We start from the raw sequence: 23,047 nt of genomic DNA, 5'->3' as shown, positions 1-23,047 counted from the left end.
CCATTGGTTCCATTATTTCTAGATCTTAATATCAAACATACTGACCATCATGCAATGTTGAGACCACTATTATTATGGGTTAGATTATGGACAACACCTGAATTGATTGACTATAAAAGCGGGTTGAAAGAAGTCCTGGACCTAGATAGTGGTAACCGAATCTATTGGTTCAAGCATGTAAGAGTGTGGTTCGTAAAAATAGGACTAACACACTTTTGGACTGAGCCAGAGACCTTAACTACGGCCTCTAAGAAAATTGTTAAGTTATCCTTCTGGTCTCATGTGAGCCATGATTCTGTGTACGTTAGGACACACGGCCCTCTAACCGAAACATTCCTAATGGTCAAAAATGTGGAACATTTTGAAATATTTCTTGATGAAATTCAGCCACCGTTGGCTAAAACCTTATTCCTAAAATTCAGATATGGGACATTGAGAACCAAAGTAACAGAGAAAAACTGGGGGAAGACAAACAGTGATTACTGCACTTTATGTTCTACTAATATAAAGGGAAGACGATTTACATATATTGTTCTTTTGTCCTAGTTATGGTAGACCTAGGAAGAAATGGATAAAGCCTTTATGTTATAACATTGGCTCTAGTTCCTACAAGGATGCTGGTAGAATCTTAAAAACTGACACCAGCCAAGCAATTGTGTTTGGAATTAGTAGATTTCTTCTGGCTGTAAACTTTATTAGAGTAAAAATGTCTTTTTAATTTGTACCCCACTTGGACCGTACACACCACGGATTATGTTTTAGTCTAAAGGTTTAATAAAAAAAAAAATCTATGCCTTGGATGTTATAAAACTTGATTTGATTTAATGCTGTTTTAACAATTGTATAACGTGTTTTAAATTATTTATTACTGTGATAAATTCTAAACCATGATAGATTGTCTTAAAATGATATTATATAGCATTGATTACTGTTTTTGGTATGACGTAATGAATTTTATTAATCATGTATTTTGCATATCTTTTATGTTGCAATGCAACGAAATAAAGACTATTGAATTGAATTGACAGTCTTACAGTGTCTGCACTTACATACAGGGACAGAACAAAGGCAGAGGCAAGCATCTCTTAAGTACCTGTGAAGAGAAGGCAAGCTGTGTGCCTTTGTTTCCCCTCCAGTGCATTTACATTTGAGTGTGATGTTCCAGGACGCCTCCAGTCAGGATATTCAAACAAAAGGAGGCCTAATGGCCCCTTAAGGTACTTTGGTCTGGCTGGAGGTAAAAAAAAAAAAAAAAACACCCATCACTGCCAGCATGTTGCTGCTGGAAATGGAAAGCAGACAACGTGCAGGAGCTGCTGAACATGCCCTGGCATGTTTACACTGGGACAAGTTCAACATATTTCTGTGGGGCCCAACTTCCTGGCAGGGGGGGCGGCGTCCACCCTGTGAAAATAGTGGGTGGACGCTGTGTACCTGCGTGTACCCCTGACTTGTGCCCTGAAAAGAATGATGGATTAAACCCAGATCTCTTTACTGGGGGTGAGTGGTTGATAAGTTTCAGCACTCCGTCCATTATCTTGTTATGTTTGCTAAAGAATAAAATAAGACATTTGGCAAAATATCCTATCACATAAAGAAAGCAATTACACCCATGTCCATTCCCTAGTAAAACATACTTTTTGGAAGTAGATAACATCTGTTGTCACAATATAAATAGATTACATCTGTAGTCACAATAAACATTCATTTCAAAACTGAAAAGGGCTGCTTTGAAGTGTGCCTGCCATAGTAAAACAAGTAAAACATAGTAAAACATAGATACAAATGGCAAGAGGCTCAACTAGAACCACAGAGAAGATGGAAGAAAAAAGCAGCACCTCAATAACAGTGTGATCAGCGGAAGGACAGCAATCAAGCTGAAGCAATCAGCACTTAGTCAATGCTCCAGCCAAAAGAAGAGGAAGTGAACCAGCACACACTGGCCAAGTAGAAGGCAGCAAATAAAAGTCACAAATGAAGCCAACAAATGTTAAGAAATGGGCAGGCTGCAAGGCCCTTATGTATACAATATTTCTCAGAAGGGAGAATGCATGCGAGACCTAAAAACGGCTCCACAATTTGGGAGAAAGCAGTGTAGCATCTTCCTCAGCCCGGGAGCATGCAAATGAACACACCACACACGGAGCAATGTAACAGACGTCTTTATTCCTCAGCACACAACCACTCACTGCACACACATTGCATCATAACTTTTATAATCACACCATAACACCTCCCAGAGGAATATGTAACTTCTGTTTAGTCTGACAGAACCACAAGGGCACTAGTGCACATAGTATCATGAGACTACAAGCTGGGAGGGAGACTGGTAATGGAGACTCATTATTTTAAGGGTTAATGATAGGGGAATACGGGAAGCACTCATTAAAGTGGGTGATAGAAGCAAAGCATGTTTGTCAAGCAAGTGTAAATTCCCATTAAAGTCAATGTATGTTTTGAGTGAATATGACGCCATCGAGGATAAGCTTGCCATTCTATAGATCTGTGTCTCCTGCCCGCAAGATCTCTTAAAACGGCACCTTTCAAAAAACAGGTCACGAGAACAAACTCCGGCCAAGACCACCACCACCTCATTTTCTCTTTAAAATAACGGAACTGAACAAATGTAACGTTTATTCAAGACGGACAAAAGTATACGAGAAACCCTACACGAAATCGTAAAACACAGCCTGAGCAGTTGAAAATAATGAAACGTACTATCAAACAAACAAGGAGTTCTAATCTAGCGTCCAGTCGAACGAACCTTCTACGAATGTGCACGACACAGGCTCTAGGACATACTTGGGAAAACGTGGCGCGCGTCATCGAGGAAACGTCGTTATTTTCTGTCTTCGTGAAACGACCAAAGACAGAGCACATGAGGGGAATAATCAAGCCTAAGGGCGGCGCCTACTGCCTGCTTCTGTCTTTCCTCGTGGGCTCATCAGTAACGACATCGCCGCCGCCGCTCGCACTTCCAATCAAATGGCCCGGTTTGAACAACACCAGTAAGAGCAGAGGGGTGGGGCCAAACTGGCGGGGGGATATGCAGAGTGGGTCTGGCCTAGAGGCAGGGACGCAGAAACTATGAGGGAGGACCAAGCTGTGTGGCGGAGTGTTGACTAAATATGCAAAGCCAGCTTGTGGGGCGTAATATGGATTTTGTGACTGTATTGCTGCATTATTTTGCCTTTTTTTTTAAACGTAACACGGTCTGGGCAAAGGCTCCACTTCATTAGTAACAGTTTAACACTAAAATACTGCAATAGACAATTGAAAGGTGCATAGCTGCCAAGGTTTCAGATTGCTATGTGTGACATTTTCATAATTTCAATGTAATTATGAGTGACATTTCAACGACTAGGAGTGACACTTTCTTGTGATGAAAAAAAATCAAGCAATGAAGATCAGGGAAACAAAAATATCAGAAACAAGGCCCATTTGAGTAACGAAAAAACTCTAAAAGACCTTAAAACTGATGCAAACGAATGTGGTGATATTACAAAACTGTCACATATATCAATCTTAAAAACCTTGGCAGCTATGCCACTACAGACCGTGTTTCAATAGGTAGCAGGATAAAATACAGCTCACAGTAAAGATCAGAAATGAAAATAAAAGTGGGGCAAGCAGCGAATTAATGCAAGTACCAACAATGAATCGGCGCGGGTACACAGAGGAGAAAGGGCAGATGTGGCCTGCAGAAAACAGTAGATCCAGCAGCCGAAGTCCATGCTCCGTGGACTCAAGAAAACGTCAATAATAAGCATGCTTGCATAACAGTATGCGATTGCTTCTTCTGACTATTTCATTTCATTATTAAATTGCATCCATTCCTGATTTTAGTGCGTGTGTTTGCTGTGATAAGTTGTGGGATCTTGATGTCGGTATTAGAACAAGAGAGGGCGGCGCCAATCATTTTGACAGACTAGTGAGTATAAAATCGACTTAATAAACAAAAGAGGCAGCGTGTGGGTGGTAGAGAAGGCGTTTCCCACACACAGTTTTGCCCTGCTGCTGTCCGTGCTGCTTCGGTTGTGTGGGAGCGGCCGAGGCCGGAAGCATACCTTACTCCCAGTGACCCAGAGTTAGGAAGCTTTACTCGTCATAACAACTTTGCACTGCAATTTCAAAGTGCAGTGGGATTGCAAAAGAGAAGGAAGGCGGGTTGGGGTAAACGGGGATTCATAGTTTAATAGGGGGCGCTGCGTGCAGGGTGCAAGTTGGCAAAATGCCTGCCAGTCCGGAAGACGAAATAAACACTTCACTTACTCTGTCATGTCAGCGCCAACCCCATTAATGTTACAGGTGCGACGATTGCCCTGGCACCCCAGACAGTCCCGGGCAGTACCGCGGCCGCACTCTGGATCAGACACTGACTCCTGAGTTTCCGATCGACTTCAGGCCGCAGCTGAGGCAGTAGTCATCATGGTCACGCACCACCACCAGCATGGTCGATCCATTACGCCAGCCGGGCCAGCGGCCGCATTTGAGAGCTGCAGCGGCAGGCTCAGAGCCTGCTGGCTGTGAAAGAAGTGAAACTTTGCCGCGCAGCTGCGCCCACCCATGGTGATTGGACAAATATAATCATGGGACATTTGCGCAGCCACGCCACCCATGGCGCCTATGATGATTGGACAAATGTAATCATAGGACAGATTCGTGTCGTTACCTCCGTGAATGCGCGGTATCAGATGAAACATTACATTGAAGCCCGCCACGAGCTGAGCCAGCCCCCAAGCTGCCTAAGACCTTTGGCAGTCAGTGGAGACTGGAAGTGCCAAATAGCAGTGCCGCTGCAGATAGCTGAGGAAATGCGTGACAATGCATTTCAGTGCGGTGATGCGGATCACCACACTGAAATGCGTTACTGTCACACCTGAAGCGTGACACTTGGCAGGGCTGAAGGTGACCTGTTAGCTTTTGAGAAGGGCAGATGCTGCTGCTGCATGTTTTTTAACTTTAAATCCGTTTGAGCTAGGATTTTTTTTTTGGGTCAAATCTACAAATTATGTAGCAGATGATGGATTATGTGGCAATTGCAGCAAATACATAATTATGAGGAAAATGTCCCAGCAACAAAGTCCCATAATTCCAGTGGCCCTGCTTATATGTAAATGTAAATGTGTTGGATTTGTAAAGCGCACAGCTGCCCGTGAGCGTCCCGGCGCTTGCTTAGGGAACCCGTCCTGGTATTCCCCTGTGAGAAACCCTGGCAGGGTGTCCACAGGGTGAAAGCCAGGCATCCCGCCGCGAGGGGCTGTAGTGGAGATTAAGCAAGCTATTGCCCAGAGTCGCAGAGTGTGACCCTGTGAGTTGAGTAGGCACCAGAGCGAGAATTTGAGCCCGAGACCCGCCGAGGCAGGGAATCGAACCCTGGTCCACGGTCAATCTCAGCTTCCGGGTCTGCCGCCTCTAACCACTGAGCCACGCTTCTCCACTATATGGCAATATTGCGTTGCCAAAAGAGCAGCTGGTCTTACTGTTCATTGTGTGGGCTGTGTTTTTGGTTGTTTGTAGGTCTGTGGGGCAGTTTTTACTGCTGATTTCCCTGATATTATGATGTGGGCCATTTTTGAAGCTATCTGATTTACTAATGGAAGCCAATTTTATGTAGGCGTCCGTGTCTATATTTTGCCCCACTCTAACACTGGGGCGATTATTTTGCCTATGCTGAAATAAAGGTGACATGATTTCTGGCACCACTTGCAGTGACTTGAAGTTATTTGTGATGAGTATTTATTACCTGTCAAGATGGGCATATACATGCCAACATTTAAAAACGAGGAAAGTGGGAGATTTAAAACATTAATCGGAAGAATGTATTTCTCCCATAAAACAGAGAAATCGTGATAAAAATGTAGTGCACTTGTTTGTAGGCTATAATCCGAGGCACACAAGACCAGCTACTGTCATCTGAAGCACAGAGAGGAATCATGTTTTGCATGCAGGAATTGGGAGGCGGGAGACTAGCCTTGAAGTCGGTAGTCTCACTCCTGAATCACGAGGGTTGGTTGCAACATTCAGTATCTCCCAGAGAGAGAAAATGAAAAAGAGAAATTAATTTCCCCAATTACTTGCATTGGAGTCAAGAAAGTTCTAAGCAGTAGAAAGCTAAACAATCATAATTTTTTTCTATTTTTCTGAGGAAAAATCTAGAGCCTCCCTAAACTATGAATATACCTTTTAACTTTTGGGAACAGCTTACACCCCATCATTTAACAGGGACCCACTCCAAATAACCATTGAGGAGTTAAGTTAAGCTGGAGAATCACCACTAAGAGGGTCCTTGAAGTGTTCTTTTTGTTGCAGCACTTGATTTTTGTTCAACGGCAAAGGTTCAAGACTCGGTCTATTGCCTATGATAAACTGCTGCTCATTCTATTATGTATATTTGGGATGGGTATGGCCGGACGTGGTCCCTTGTTTGCTGTACCACTGGATCCAAGCTAACCTGGCTGATGAGGGGTGTTACCCCAAAACCGGTCCCAGGATGCGTGTTTATGGAACAGGCAGGAGCTGGCTTGGCAGTTTGGGCTGGACTCAGGGCCGGCTCTAGGGCGGTGCGACCAGTGCCACCACGCCGGGCATTGACTTGGAGTGGGGGTGTCATTTTTGAAAAGGTATTTTATCATTTTAAAAGCACCTGCTGCTGCGTTCCTCGCCTCCAGCAATTTTCAGGCATCAATTACAATGTCAGGATAACTCTTGTGATTAATCGTATTTCTGGAAAGAGACTGGAGGTTTTTCTAGTGGAAGTTTTGACTCATCCTAAGGTAGTGCAGAGGGTTAAGATGCTGCTGCTAAGAATGTGTAGCATGCAGATAACGAAGTGCATATAATGTAAACAGGTCAGTTGGTTACTGCTTCTATAAGAGAGCTCCTTTTCTAACTTGTCGTTTATAAGTCAAAATCCTAATATAGAACATTGAGCTATTAACTGTCATCCAATAGCTGCATGCAAACTGCCCAGTCTTTCATCATCCTAATCTTGTGAAAAGGGTTCATGTGGGTAGAAAACAATTGTTATTATGAAAGAGAACCACTAACAATGATGCTACGTTTTAACTTCTGAATTTGTGCTTTTCCAGAATAAGGACTCAAACTATATTGCCTACCAGTATCGATGAAATGTCACTCCTACACTCCTACACTATACCTTGTAGTTCTGTTAGATATAACATTTCCTATACACTGATTTACACACATATGATTGTCTCTGTGCAATGTGAGTGTGGTGTAAAGTGCTCTGACACCATACACTGGTATGAGTGGTGCTATGAAACTAAATGAATCTGAGAGACAGTGGTTATGGAGACTTGAGGGGCACTGTTAAAGGGTGTTAGTGAGGGAATCTGTGGCAGAGGGGCGCCAACAGACCTTGTCGCACAGGGCGCCACTGGCACTAAAGCCGGCCCGGGCTGGACTGTTCCCAGGAGGAGCAGGGTCAAGAGTGATTTGCATATGGCTGGGTCCAAACTGGGGTGCTGTAGTGAACAAAGGAACAATAGAATGAATCCAGATCTCTTGACTGGGGGTGAATGTTTGATTTACTTAGCATTCCGTCCATCATTTGTTGCTGCATTGGCCTTTCGTGGCATTTCTAAAATAGTAATGTTAAAACCACATCACCAGTAATGAGGATTTATCATTACCATTCCTAGCATATCAAACTTAAACAAGCTCCTCATCTTTGATCAGGAATTACAGATCAAAAGTATTTTAAGGAACTCCCAATGCTGGCTTATGAGAGGGGTAGGCCTCACAGTAGTAAAAAACTAAATAGGCTATTTGTCACTACCAGAGCATGCAAAACATAAAGGTACATGTCCTACCTAACACTCTGCCCTTAGAGTTACTTAGGGCTTACCTTAGGGGTGACTTATATGGAATAAACAAGGAGGTTAAGGCTCAGCAAGTAGTTTAAATGCCAAGTCAAAGTGTCAGGAAACGTCACACATAGGCACTGCAGTAGCAGGCCTGAGATAGGTTTAAAAGACTACTTATGTGGGAAGGACAATGAGTGCTGCAGGCCCCCAAATAGCATTTAAAGTACAGGTCCTGGATATAAGGTATACCACTTTAGAAGGGACAACAAATATGCCAATCAGCAGTGATGGCTGGTACCGATCATGGGTGGAGGGACAACGGCGGAGGAAGTGGGGTTGAGGTTAAATAAAAAAAAGTGATTCAACTTACCTGCTTGCTGCGTCCTCCTTGCCACTCCTCCTGATCTCGTCTCTCCTCCTCCCGCCGGCAGGAACAGGAAGAAGCCTGGAAGCACCCAGGCTCCCCAGAGTCAATCACAGCATTGTGATTGGTCTGAGCTCTGTTTCTCGGTGCTCAGATGGGGCATGAGGGCCTGGGCATGTTCTCCACCCAGGCTGTAATGCAGTGTATGTGCAGAAGAGGTAAAGTGCATATGACTATTATGGCCAGCCACACAATCGCACACTTAGGAGTGGAGGCAAACCAGTCCTCGGCTGTTCTGGCAGCCTCACCAGCCCCACCTCGCCTCGCAAAGCTGGCATGCACGAAAAGTAATTATCATTTTATTTTTTCTTATACTTCTGAACAAAAACAGTGAGACGATGCTCCTCCGCCTTGGTGGAGGAGCCACCGCTGCCAATCAGGTATACCACAATGTTATTATGTTTCAGGGAGAAGCACATGCACTTTAGCACTGGTTGGCAGTGGTAAAGTGCTCAGAGTTCTAAGGCCAACAAAAAGAATCAGCAAAAATGAGACACAAAATGCGGTGGGGAAGACCACCCTAAGGATGACAGGTCTAACCTATAGTCAACGAGTGACTGAAGGGGTAGTTGGTTTCTGGGGAAAAAAATGGATTGTTAAATAATGTAAAGAGTCTCCTGAGCAATCCCTTATATACAGCACTATATATGAAGATGAAGGAATACATAGAAAAGAAGAAAAACTAATCTTGAATTGACTTTTGAACAACATATTGCTGTATAAGGCTACCGCAGAAGCTTATTCATCACTCTCGCAACCCCACTGTATGCCCCTGCTATCCCTATACTAGGGTCACCAAAGGGAGGATTACACATCACAGCGGCTGAGTGACGTGGATTGGAGGCTGCGGACCTTCATGACACAGGGGACCTCTTTAGGGATGGCGCCCCAATCCCCTATGCAGACCTTATCTCGGATGACGGTCTGCCTTCGGGCAATTCCTAATGCAACGCACTCTCATAGCATCACTTTCAGCTAGGTGTGGCAATTTAGCTACCGAACCTCCCACACATCAACTATTGTAGTACCTACATGAAATGGGCACAGGTGGGCACTTGATACGCTGGTTCGCTTCCTCACTTCGCCAACTCACGGCAATATCACTGATCCCCTTGAAACAATACTGGGAGGAAGACCTAGGTCGACCCCTAACAGAGAAGGAATGGTTGGCTATATTAGAAAGTCTCACGAGTGTCCCTCACAATCAGCATGTCCGGCGGATCCAATATTTTATACTTCATCGCACGTACCTCTCGCCTGCCCAGATACATTTTTAAAAAAGTTCTTTCATAGGGAAGACGCAGTATGCCCCAGATGTCACCGGACCAATGCAGACCTCCTCCACATGCTTTGGCACTGCCCTGCACTAGGGGATTACTGGACAGATATGGCAGCCACCTTGCTTCAGTGTGCCAAGCGAGTAGATCCCTCCCTCTGGGAGGTGTACATATTGCATCTCTTCAAGAGGAGCAAAAAACACAAGGCTGCTGCACGATTCTCAGATTTTGTTTTAATGACTGCAAAGCGCCTGATCACCAAAAGATGGAAAAACCCTGTGGCACCTCCATTGTTGGCCTGGCACCATTCTCTGGTCAATTGAGCAAGGGCGGAGGACATGGCTCTTCAAAGGGAGGACTTACTGGGAATTTGCAAGTTCCCACTTGCTGCAGGTTGGGGGGCTATGGTGATCGAATTGCAGAAGTCAACCACACCTACAGAAGGCAAGCGGGAAGCGGGGGAGGTCGCCTCAGCGCCACATGGACACTCCAATCTCGCTAGTGCCACGTCATAAAAGGGTGTTGCCTCACGTAATCTTTACATGTCTCGCTGACACAGGGGGTCTTCATTGACTCTGATATTTGGAAGTAAAAGTGGCTGCTTCCTCTCCTTGGAGCACCATAAGATAAGCCTCAAGACTACAAGGAAAACATACAGTTTGCACAATCTATAATCTTGCCACTTGAATCTTTGATGTGTCAAAGCTGCACTTTATTCGATTTAAAATATTAAATCATAAAAGAATAATACATATGTAAAAGTGGACTGTTAACTCTATCATGGTATAGTGTTCTTAAAAGAGGTACATCTTCAGCTTTTTCCTGAATTGGGGTAGGGTTGGTGCAGGTTTGATGCATATGGGGACACTGTTCCAGTTCCTGGGTGCATAGATGGAGAAGGTGTTTGCCTTGTTTCTTTTCTGCACATTTTTGTCTCCCATTTGATGGGGTCCTAGTTGAGGGTGTGTCAGGAGTCACCAGAGATGGTAAGCTTGTGAACCAGATTGGTGGTGTTTAGGGTGAGGTACTGGGTTTTTAAGCACCGGCACAGAACCGGTAACCCAGCGGTGTCAGGGTACACCCAGAGACCTCGGGTTCTTCCTGATCCAGACCATAGAAACTCAGAGTCTTCTAGGTGAAGTCAAAGATCGATTTATTGGCTGCAACTAAGGTAACAAGTGTCCTAGAAGTACAACACGGGGAAGTATATTCTCAGGAGACTGCTCGAATTTACAAAGTCAGGCTTCTTTCTTTATACAGAATATTCAGCTTCAGGCAAACATTCTTCGAATTTGTAGTATGTCATTTACAGTTATTGGTTTACAAAAGAAAAGCAGAGTCATGATGACATGTACATATTTCACGTCGTGCTGCCCATAACAAATCACCCGGCGAGGCCCAACATTTCATCAGATATCAGTGTACCCCCAATAAAACAGGCACCTCCCCACCATAAAGTAAGTGAAGCAAAAGAGCAAAGACAGATGTGAGCAAGATACGGCAGGTGTGCGCGCTGAAATGGTTTTATGGCTTGTTGAGCCTTGATGCTATCTTGCTCGGCCACTGGGAGGGGAACTGACCTAACGAGTTCGGCCTGGGGCAATGGTTCCAACTTGCACAGGTCATAGAAAAGTCGATTAAGGAGTATGTGTCCTTGTGGAATTGAATTCAACTGGATTAAGGCCTATGTAAAGGGCAACACATAAATGGGAGCCAAGGGTTCAGAACGAAAAGGACGATTTCGAGGTGAAATCGTCACTCGAGTATGCTGAAAATATATGTACATGATGTGCTCGTCATTCTCGGTCTTTTGATACCAAATTCGTCATGTTTCGACGAAGTTTTAATTCTCGAGTCCAGGACGATTACACGAATCCAGAATTTTCAGAACCACAAACCCTCCTTTTGCCCTTACATAGGCAATTAATCTATCCTCATGTTAGTCTGAGTCCAGATCTATATTTCTAAAGTCATTGAGATGTTGCTGTAACATCATTCTAGTACATAGTTCATCTCTTGATACAGGCTTCCTTACACATGATGTAACACAGAGGCCACATATTGCAGGAGCACACTGTATGCATAGACAGAACAGGAAAAGAATGGCTAAGATCATCCCAATGACCATTAGAATTTTCCATCCCCAGGCGGATATCAGTTCCCAGAACCATCCCATTCATGACCAATCTCCTTTATCCACATGAATAGATTCGGAAATCTTATGTAGTTTGGAGATGGCCTGATACACTGTTGGAGCGTTATCAGGGATGTAGATACAGCAACTAGATTGGATCAATCTGCATACCCCACCTCGGTCTGCAAGTATGACATCTAAAGCGGCCCTGTTCTGAAGGGTCATCAGTCGGTCCGACTGGAGCTCAGCAGTCAAGTTACTAAGGGCACCAGCAGTTTCAATCACGGTGGACTCAACCACCCTTGTCAATTGCCTTATGTTCCTGCTGTTAGCCATGGATCCCCAGAACGGCAGAAAACCTTTTGCAAAGTCTCCAAATTCTTGACCTGCAGTGTCCTCTTTACTCAAGACACCTCTAACTACCCTTGTCCTGTGGTAGTCTGCCGCTGCTGTGTAGGTGGGAGGCAACAGAAAGGAAACAAAACAGGAGTCCGAAAGTTCAGGGGGCAACCATGTATAGGCTCTATCATGGCAGATGAAATAGGTACCCTTAGCTGCTAAAAACGCTGGGGAGGTCTGAGATCCAAACACATAAGTTTCAGTACAAACACTCTTCCCTAACTGAGCCCTAGGATTTGTGCCATTTCCTTGCAGACACAGATGACCCTGATGGGGTACAATCCAGATCGGGGACGATCTCTTAGCTTGCTGTTTCTCACTCAGAGTAGCTCCATATCCAGTCATATTCCATCCCATGTAAACTAGCGTCTCATCTCTAGGGATAGTCTCATAAGAAATACCTTCCTTAATCATGTCGACTATACCCTTGACTAGAGCACTTTTTCTAGGATTGTCTGTTACAGAACGTAGGGGGTAGATTTTGTGTGCATATATGAACATTGTCCTATATGCCCATACAGAACCATTGTGACTAAATGGCAGGACCAGATAAGGGATACCTTTATCCGTTGTGTGAGGCATAAGACCGCACACCCAACAGTTAGTCGTGTTCATTACAAGTTGGTGTTGGTGTAATAACTGAACAAAGGAGTTATTAAAGAACTCCATTCTCCTATTGGATTCATGGTCAGGAAGGGGGTGGAAAGAATGAGAGGAAATAGTAGGAGGAGGTATGGGTGATGCAGTGGGTGCAAATGTTACACGAAAATAAAATAAAACATAACTTATTAAAAATATCATTATACTAAATAGTATCAAAATGCACAATATTATAAAACTTTTTCTTGTCATTACGTTGCACAATTCGTGCTTAAAATTTGTCCGTTTGGCAGGTCTCTCCACATCGGGAAACTCCATCCTCTCTAAAGTGCTGCCCGCGGTGGTAGGTTGCCTCTGCTAAGGGATGCTTCCGTCAGTCTAGGGCAACTCCCTTGGACCAACCAGAACTACCGACCTAACGTCGTCAGCTGCACCCCAAAGACTTTTATCAACCGCGGCCCTAGCAGCGGAACCCGGATGGCGGTTCGAAAAAACAAAAATAAGCAAGTTTCTTAGATGGGAGAGCTGCACTTTCAAAAATAGTACTTGGAAGGAAAAAGAAATATCTTTTTATTGGTCCATGGATCTTAGTCTCAAATTGCAAAAGAAATTGTTTTATTAGTTTGTTTTTCTCGGTCTCAAATTATATCGCTGTTTCCCAGGTATTGTCTGATCCTGGAACAAAAGGTCAGGCTCTGTAGTGTTCACTCGCTTGGATGGCGGCACAGCCTTGTGCAAAGTGTTTTCGTTTTCCTTTTCAAAGTCAGTTTCTTTTAAATGCAAATCATCAAAAGGGACTGCATGTGGCACGGTATCAGGTTCTGGGTCAGCGACACCCTTCTGGACCCACTGGTCATAGGGCAGAGGGAAAGGGATTTTCTTACAATGGATCCCGTGGACCCACTTGGCCTTCCCCTCCACCCGAACGGCTGATCTTGTAGAAAGAAGGACGAGATGAGGCCCGGTCCACCTGGGCTGGTCGTTCTTCGTCCTTTGGAAGTTCCTGACAAGTATCCAGGAACCAGGGTCAATGGCGTGACCTGGAGTCTCAGAGACCGGAGGCAGGGTGTTGTGGACCTGTGAATGCAAAACACGCAATTTAGCCGTCAATTCATACAGATAATTAAGCAGAATAGGGTGTTCAAGCTCGCTGAACTTAGTGGGTCTAGGCACTCCCCATATGTTGGCTGGCCGGCCAAAAACTATCTCATATGGACTCAGTTTCACTCGTGAATGCACAGTCATTCTGGTGGACAAGAGTGCTAAGGGTAGAGCGTCAGGCCATTTAAGACCTGTGCTCGCTTGGATTTTGGCCAGTTTAAGTTTTAAAGTGCCGTTGTAGCATTCTACTAATCCAGCTGATTGGGGGTGATTTGCAGCGTGGAACTTCTGTCGTATACCTAGCCCTTCACACACTCTCTTCATCACACGACCCACAAATTCACTTCCATTATCAGACCAGACCATTCTAGGCATTCCAAACCTGGGGAAGTACTCTTTCACAAGGACTTTTGCTGTGGACAAGGCAGTATTGTCTTTTAGGGGATAGGCTTCTACCCATCTTGAAAAAGCACAAACAACTACGAGTACGTATTTTAAGTTGTTGCACCTCTCCATGTGGATGAAATCTAGCTGCAGAACCTCGAACGGATACGTAGGAGGTGCAAAATGACCTGCTGGAGTTGGGCTTCCCCTACCAGGATTGTGCTTCAGACATAGCATGCAATTCTTGACAACATTTTCTGCACACTTGGGAATCCCTGAATTCTTCCACACTGGGGCCAACAACTCGCAAATCCCTTTCACGCTGATATGAGCCATTCCATGAGCCATTGTGACCACTGCAAGCACATATGCATTGGGTAACAACCATCTCTGATGCTCTGTCAATTCAATCCAACAACCATTTGCATCTATTCTACCTGTACTTTCTCTCCACGTGCTCAACTCTTTCTCTGTGGCCTCAGCTTGGATGGACTTCACACTCTCTATCGTGTCCTCACATATTCCAACATCACCAGTCCATCTTTCAGGGCCTGCAACATACATTCGGCTCATCACATTCTTTGCCGTCTCTTTCGCGATCTCATCAGCAAATGCATTCCCACTACCAATATCATCAGTCACCTTCTTGTGAGCACTACATTTCACAATCGCCATTTGCAGGGGCAAGGTCAGTGATTCAAGAAGCTCATTCACCAACTGACCATGCTGAATCTTAGCTCCATGCGAAGTCAGGAACACACGTTCTCTCCACAATCGTCCAAAACTGTGAGCCACTCCGAACGCATACTGACTATCAGTGTAGATAGTCACTTTCATTCCTTTAGACAACACACATGCTCTCGTGAGTGCAATTAATTCTGCTGCTTGAGCTGAACCATGTGGCACTCGTGCAGTTTCAACAACTGTGTGCAAAGTCGTGACAGCATATGCTGCAGTCACGTTACCATTCGGAAGCTTGAAGCATGAACCATCCACCCATAATGTACCATCACATTCAGCAAGAGGAGTATCGAATAGGTCTACTCTCCCTTTCGTCTCCTCCTCTGTTCTGAGAAAACAATCGTGCTGTTCTGAAACATCTGATTCCTCTGCAATTGGCAACAACGTAGCTAGGTTTAGGGTGCTGCACCTTTTTATGTGCACATGACTTGCTAGTAATGTCAGTTCGTAACTGGACAGTCGAGCACTAGTTAAGTGCTGTGTCTTGGTTCTATTTAACAACGTGTCTACTGCATGTGGGACCATCACGACTAGTGTATTATTCATTACTAGTCCAGCAGACTGTCGAATAGAAACAGCTGCTGCTGCTGTGGCTCTTAAACAACTTGGCAATGCTTTAGCTACCAGATCCAAAGTCAACGAACAATAGGCGCATGGGCGCTGCCTACCTCCAAATAACTGAGTCAACACAGACAATGCACAGCCCTTTTTCTCGTGGACATACAATGTGAAAGGCTTACTGTAGTTGGGGGTACCTAACACAGGAGCCAAACATAATGCTGTGCGCATTTCGAGAAAACTTTTCTGGCACTCTTCAGACCAAGGAATGGGATTGGGTGTACTTTTACACGTTAATGCCACCAAGGGTTTGGCCAATAACGAAAAATTTGGAATCCACTGTCTACAGTACGATGTAATGCCCAGGAAAGCACGTACTTCTCTCTGTGTTCTTGGAACACTCAATTTCGCTATTGTCTGAATTCTTTCTGGGGTCAGTTTCCTTCCCTCCTTCGATAAGAGGTGACCTAGGTAGGTCACTTCTTGTCGGCAATATTGCAGTTTGGAAAGTGACACCTTGTGATGAAGATCACACAGATGACGCAATAATGACAGCGTGGCCTTTTTACAAATTTCCTCAGTGTCTGCAGCAATGAGCAAATCATCCACGTACTGTACAAGAGCAGCACCTTCAGGTAAAACAATCGTATCAAGCTGTGTTTTTAGAGCTTGACTGTATATTGATGGACTTTCACAGTAGCCCTGAGGAGCGCGTTTAAAGCGGAAGCTGCAACCTCCTAAACTGAAGGAAAAAATATCCCTGCTCTCCTCAGCAATCGGGATGCTGAAGAAAGCATTCTTCAGGTCAATCACCGAAAACCAAGAGGCAGAGGCTGGAATCATAGTTAATAATGTGGTAATGTCGGGGACAACTGGGAATTGTGGCACAACTATTTTATTCACCTCTCTAAGATCAATCACGAATCTGTACACAGGTGGCTGAGAAGGGTCAGTTCGTTTTAAAACAGGCAGAACAGGACTATTGCAAACGTTGCCTCGTGTTTCTTCAATCACATCTTTTTCAATCAATTCGTAAACGATCGCTAGCAAAGCTTTTTCACCTTCACTCGAGATTTTGTATTGGGGAATTCGTGGCATTTTAACGTTGGCTTTCAATGTTACAACATATGGTGGAATTTCTAAAAGACCCACATCATTTGGACCAGTGGCCCAAAGAATATCTGGGAGAAACGACAATTCCGCTGCAAGCGCATCTCTCGACAAATACATGGGAGAAACCACTTTCCTACCTAAAGTAAGTTGTACTCCTGAAGGAGAACAGTACAAAGTCGCATACAATCTTTTCAACAAATCCAATCCCAGCAAGTTTTCACCACAACCTGTTGTCAGAATGAGGGGTGCTTCGAATTCGCAAGGACCAACAGAAGAAGACAAAGGGTCAGAAATTGGATTTCTAACTGGGGCGCCAGAAAAACCTACAGAAACGTTCATTTCGCCAGACAAAGGTGCGCCAGGGAGTTTGGAGTGCATAATAGAACTCTTTGTAGCACCAGTATCCAACAGAAAAGGCTGTGACACGCCTGATGTAATCACCTCAACGTAGGGTCCACTCTGATCTACTGGAACTGAAACAACTCCCTCTCTTTGTCTATGGCTGTCCTAGCAATGATTACCCTCCAAATACTCATCTTCTGTATAATAATCATCAACATAGTATTGAGCTGTCCTGTCAGATGCGTTGTTCTGCTGATCGAACCTATTCATAGAATTTTGTGGTGGAAGGGGACGTGTGTTTTGGGGGACGTTACCGCGTCCTCTACCTCTAGGCGCTTGCTGAACACCACGACCTCTTACACCAGAAGCACCATTTGCGCGCTGTAACAAAATAGGACAACTATACTTGAAATGACCCTCTTCTTTGCAATATGAACACTGGTTGGGGCCTACAGGGACACGTGGCTGAGTGTACTCGACTCTTTGCGAGTTCCTCTGATACTGTTGAGGCTGCTGAAAATTATTCTGGTAGTGATTCTGGCTACCATTATTCTGATTACCACCTCCACGTGGCGGATATGCTTGCTGTAACAAAACCTTCGTTTTCAACTCCTTAGTTTTCTTTTCTGCTCTGTCTTTCTCGTCCTTGTCCCTATTTTCGTAATATTGTGCAGTAGCCAATATCTGGGCTGAAGATGAGACTGCCCAAGAACTTTCTGAATCCTTTAACTTTTTACATAATTCTGGAAGCAGATTGTGCACGAATTTATCGACAAACAATCTCTGACCACCTTCTGTGGTCATATCTTGACCGCTGTGGTCGACAAATGTTTCTTGGAACCTAGTGAAGAAATCTGAAACGGTACACAGACAAAATATCGAAAATAAAATATCGATATGCAATAATATCGATGTTTTAATATCGATGGTACAGTATATCGATGTGCCATAATATCGACAGACAGAATATCGAGATTAAGGTATGTATGTTAGTAATATCGAAATTTTGTTGTTTAGTGTTATGTATTTTATTTTGTTGTTTATATGTTTGCTAAATATGTTTAGAAATGTATGTTTGAAAATTAGTCATTTTGTTAACATTTTGCGTTTTAGTATTAGAGCGGGTTGTGGGTTTATAGGGGAATAGGGTGGGAAGTAATTTAATAATAATTAATTAATTAATATATGTTTGTACATATTTTTTATTAATAATTAATTGGTAATTAATTAATATTAATTAGTTAATTAATTAATATAATTTTGTACATATTTTTCATTAATAATTAATTGGTAATTAATTAATATTAATTAGTTAATTAATTAATATAAATTTGTACATATTTTTATTTAATAAATAATTGGTAATTAATTAATATTAATTAGTTAATTAATTAATATAATTTTGTACATATTTTTAATAAATAATTAATTGGGAATTAATTATTATTAATTAGTTAATTACATTAATTAGATTAATTTTTTAATATATATAATTTTTTATTGTTAATTAATTATTTGGGAAAAATTAATATTAATTAGTAAATTAAATTAATTATAGCTAATGTGCTAATATATTTACTTTATTGTTATTGTTAATTAATAATTAATTGGTAATTAAATAATGTTAATTAATTTTGGGTAAAGGAGTATTTTTAGGGTTCAGGGTCAGTTTTCAGTTCTTGGGTAAAGGAGTATTTTTGGGGTTCAGGGTCAGTTTTCAGTTTTTGGGTAAAGGGGTATTTTTAGGGTTCAGGGTCAGTTTTCAGTTTTTGGGTAAAGAGGTATTTTTAGGGTTCAGGGTCAGTTTTCAGTTCTTGGGTAAAGGAGTATTTTTAGGGTTCAGGGTCAGTTTTCAGTTCTTGGGTAAAGGAGTATTTTTAGGGTTCAGGGTCAGTTTTCAGTTCTTGGGTAAAGGAGTATTTTTGGGGTTCAGGGTCAGTTTTCAGTTTTTGGGTAAAGGGGTATTTTTAGGGTTTAGGGTCAGTTTTCAGTTTTTGGGTAAAGGGGTATTTTTAGGGTTCAGGGTCAGTTTTCAGTTTTTGGGTAAAGGGGTATTTTTAGGGTTCAGGGTCAGATTTCAGTTTTTGGGTAAAGGGGTATTTTTAGGGTTCAGGGTCAGTTTTCAGTTCTTGGGTAAAGGGGTATTTATAGGGTTCAGGGTCAGTTTTCAGTTTTTGGGTAAAGGGGTATTTTTAGGGTTCAGGGTCAGTTTTGGGTTTTTGGGGTACAGGGGTATTTTTAGGGTTCAGGGTCAGTTTTGGGTTTTTGGGGTACAGGCGTAAAGGGTAAAAATAAAATAAATGTAAATTTAATTTAAATCAATTAAATGAAATTAAAAGAAATAAAATTACATTAAATTATTAAATTTTTAATTTATTTTAAATGTATATGTATTACTTTTATTTATTTAATTATGTTTTAATGTTTTTATTAATATTTGTTAAATTATATGTATTTTAACATTATTTTTACATTATTATTAATACATTTAAAAAAACGATATTTTTAATTTCGATATTTTTGTACTACGATATTATTTTTTCGATATTTTTGTACTTACCTTAATGAAGATAGGATCCCGATATTATTGTCCTTGATATTTTTGCTCCGATATTTTTGTACGTCGATATTGTGAATCTCGATATTTTGTCAGACATTCATCTGAAACAGTTTCTTCTTTCTTTTGCTTGCATGCAGACAACTTATCCCAATTTACACGTATTGCAGGCATTATCGTTTTCATGTAATCAACTATTCTACCTGGGAGTTCTGCTATCAAAGGCTCAGGCTTAGCACCACCAACTTGTCGGGCGTCTGCAGCAGCAATATTAGCCCATGAATCACCTAACTCCTGATCATGATCTGTATGACGAATTTTACTCCATAAAGGCTGTGGAACGACATTCCCAAATAGCATATCGATGTCGGCTAAATTCATTATACATGATCCAGCAGTTTGTGACAACTCTTTGTAATACCCTGCAGGATTTTTACGTGGATCAGGTAGTGTCTGTTTGAGCGCTAAAACTTCAGCTCGTTTCCATGGGACATGTACCCATACACGCTGAAAGTGTGGCAGAATAGGTGGGTTAGCAGTTGTGTCACCCTCTCTCCATTGTGGGGGAACTTCTCTCATAGGGTATTGTCGCGCCTTTTTCCTACTAGATGCATTAGGCTCAGATTGTGACCCAGAACTGCTCCCCTTACTCCGATATGATAACAATATTTCAACCGCTTTCTCTACATCAGGACCTACAATCATGCCCTCTCCAAATTTAAACCGTACACGACACAACTCTTGTGGGTTGCATTTCAGATCATTGTCTTCCAAATCCTCACCAAGGAAAACACACATCTGTTCAAAAACATATCTCTGCGTCGGTGCTTCCCATTGATGGAAGACCTCCATGACAGACTCTACATCATACTTTACGGTGTCCATAACCCATTTCCGTGCTAAACGATTCAATGTGTCTCTCTCTTGATAGTCAGGCAGTCGACTTCGCAACTGTCTTCGTCCCATGTTAGGGGTCGTAGTAGGCGACCCAAAAAGAGGTGTGAGAAGGTTAGTAACAGTGCTGGCCATTTTCTGCCGAATGGAAGGTGAAACTGAAGGAAGAACAGGTGGGAAAACGGGGTGAGATAGGGCAGGGGCAGAGACATTAGCAGAAGAGGCATCAGGAGTAGTAGAAAGTACAGTAGGCAAAATCGTGGAAAGCACAGGTGGAGCAGATGTGGTTGGTGGGCCTGGAGCAGGCTGCACCGTAGAGATAGGAGTCAGCTGAAGAACAGCTGGTGGGTGCTGCGGAGGAACAGAAGGCGTAGGTTGCACAACTAAATGTTGCGGGGGTGCCGTGGCATTTTGCGCATAGGGGGGTGGCGAATTTAATAAATGTGACATTAATGGATCTTTTTCACGCTCTTTTGCTGCCTCTTGCTGAAGAGACGGCAAAACTGGATAGCATTTATCTATTGCCATTTTACGTTGCCTGTGCAACTGCTCACTCATCTGCTCTTCTTCATTGTCTTTAAACTGCATAGCAGCTTGCATTACTGAAAGTCCTCCTTCTCTTTTATTTTTCTTAGCTAATTTAATTTCTTTCTGTTTGGCCTCCTTACACCATAGGCGAAAAGAGTCAAACATCGCCGGCCGGGCTTTCTTTTTGAACAGTTTAACTTCAAGGTTATCTAAGATTTCGGCATCAAAGCTACCATATTGGGGCCATTTTAAAACACAATCTTTTCTTGTGTATTTGATCCACACTTCATTGTATGTGATGGGGCCTACCCCATGTTTCACATATAGCTCGTAAGTCGGAGTTCCAACCGGAGGAACCAGACATGAATGCTCCAATCGGGAGTCCCTATTATTACCACCAAGACAAAACAAATTTCCAAGTTTAAGACTAGGCATCTTCGCTCTCTAATCTAGTTCCAAACTTCAAAGGATTATCGATTACGATATTTCTCGTGAAAACACGAGTCCTTCGGTTTTGGTGCTTGCAAGTACCAACAAATTATCCCAAAGGATACCCAGGATTAAGACCAACTAAGGACTGGGAGACGCTCCACTTATACTTAACTGAGATATCGATGACGTCACCAGAAGACTCGTCTTAGTGTTTCGCTCTACCAAACTTCAAGGGTCCAAATCAGGGCGATAGCCAGGGCAGCAGTCCTTGTAGCCGTCGGGAAGCGGGGAACCTCGCAGCAAAGACCTTCGGACCACGTCGACATGCAGGGGTCGATGAGGTGGTTGGCCGTCCTCCGGAATTTTCACACGAAGCTCCTCACGATCCTCTGGCTGACTGGTACCACTGGAATCGCCCCAAACGTTGGGCGCCAGCTGAGGTACTGGGTTTTTAAGAACCGGCACAGAACCGGTAACCCAGCGGTGTCAGGGTACACCCAGAGACCTCGGGTTCTTCCTGATCCGGACCACAGAAACTCAGAGTCTTCTAGGTGAAGTCAAAGATCGATTTATTGGCTGCAACCAAGGTAACAAGTGTCCTAGAAGTACAACACGGGGAAGTATATTCTCAGGAGACTGCTCGAATTTACAAAGTCAGGCTTCTCTCTTTATACAGAATATTCAGCTTCAGGCAAACATTCTTCAAATTTGTAGTATGTCATTTACAGTTATTGGTTTACAAAAGAAAAGCAGAGTCATGATGACATGTACATATTTCACGTCGTGCTGCCCATAACAAATCACCCGGCGAGGCCCAACATTTCATCAGATATCAGTGGACCCCCAATAAAACAGGCACCTCCCCACCATAAAGTAAGTGAAGCAAAAGAGCAAAGACAGATGTGAGCAAGATACGGCAGGTGTGCGCGCTGAAATGGTTTATGGCTTGTTGAGCCTTGATGCTATCTTGCTCGGCCACTGGGAGGGGAACTGACCTAACGAGTTCGGCCTGGGGCAATGGTTCCAACTTGCACAGGTCATAGAAAAGTCGATTAAGGAGTATGTGTCCTTGTGGAATTGAATTCAACTGGATTAAGGCCTATGTAAAGGGCAACACATAAATGGGAGCCAAGGGTTCAGAACGAAAAGGACGATTTCAAGGTGAAATTGTCACTGGAATATGCTGAAAATAAATGTTCATGATGTGCTCGTCCTTCTCGGTCTTTTGATACCAAATTCGTCATGTTTTGACGAAGTTTTAATTCTCGAGTCCAGGACGATTACACGAATCCAGAATTTTCAGAACCACAAGGGTGTTAATTAGGTTTGATGTGACCAGTAGTCGAAGTGGGCGGGATCTGAGTGGCATGATGTGCCCATACCTTTATAATTTAAGAAGAACTGTTCCTCTACTTTTTGTGAAAATACAACAGTCGGATTGATTCATTCAGGGAACTGAAGTGCATCAGCTGAAGTATAAGGCAGGGATCTTCTGTGCTGCGAAACCAAGGGAGGAGCAGGCAGCTAAACAAGCTTTCTTGCCAGGGTGCCTGCTTACCTGAAATACATGTAAATGTGCACAACTGGTTAATCTGCAAATGTAAAGGGTGTTTGGAGCTGGTATTGAATTTAATTGATGGAATCACTTGAAGCTTCCTGATAACACATACTTATTCTTTTTGAGTAATGTTGTAAGGAAGTTTCTAGCTGAGCAATGAAGTGTATGCTTTCGAA

At 43.1% G+C, this 23,047-nt stretch overlaps 1 protein-coding gene across 1 annotated transcript in view; it reads left to right on the top strand.

Annotated features, from left to right (window-relative positions):
• The first annotated feature begins 2,769 nt into the window (after nt 1-2,769).
• Nucleotides 2,770-23,047, top strand: part of LOC144773899 (transmembrane protease serine 12-like) — a 791,014-nt gene continuing 770,736 nt past the window's right edge. The window contains exon 1 of the mRNA XM_078658970.1: nt 2,770-3,008. Coding sequence (XP_078515096.1) covers nt 2,774-3,008 — 235 coding nt within the window. The 5' untranslated portion in view covers nt 2,770-2,773. The remainder of the gene's footprint in view (nt 3,009-23,047) is intronic.

This window comes from Lissotriton helveticus, chromosome 1_1 (assembly GCF_964261635.1).
Source record: "Lissotriton helveticus chromosome 1_1, aLisHel1.1, whole genome shotgun sequence".
Classification (NCBI taxonomy): Eukaryota; Metazoa; Chordata; class Amphibia; order Caudata; family Salamandridae; genus Lissotriton; species Lissotriton helveticus.
This window is presented reverse-complemented; position numbering and strand designations above follow the sequence as displayed.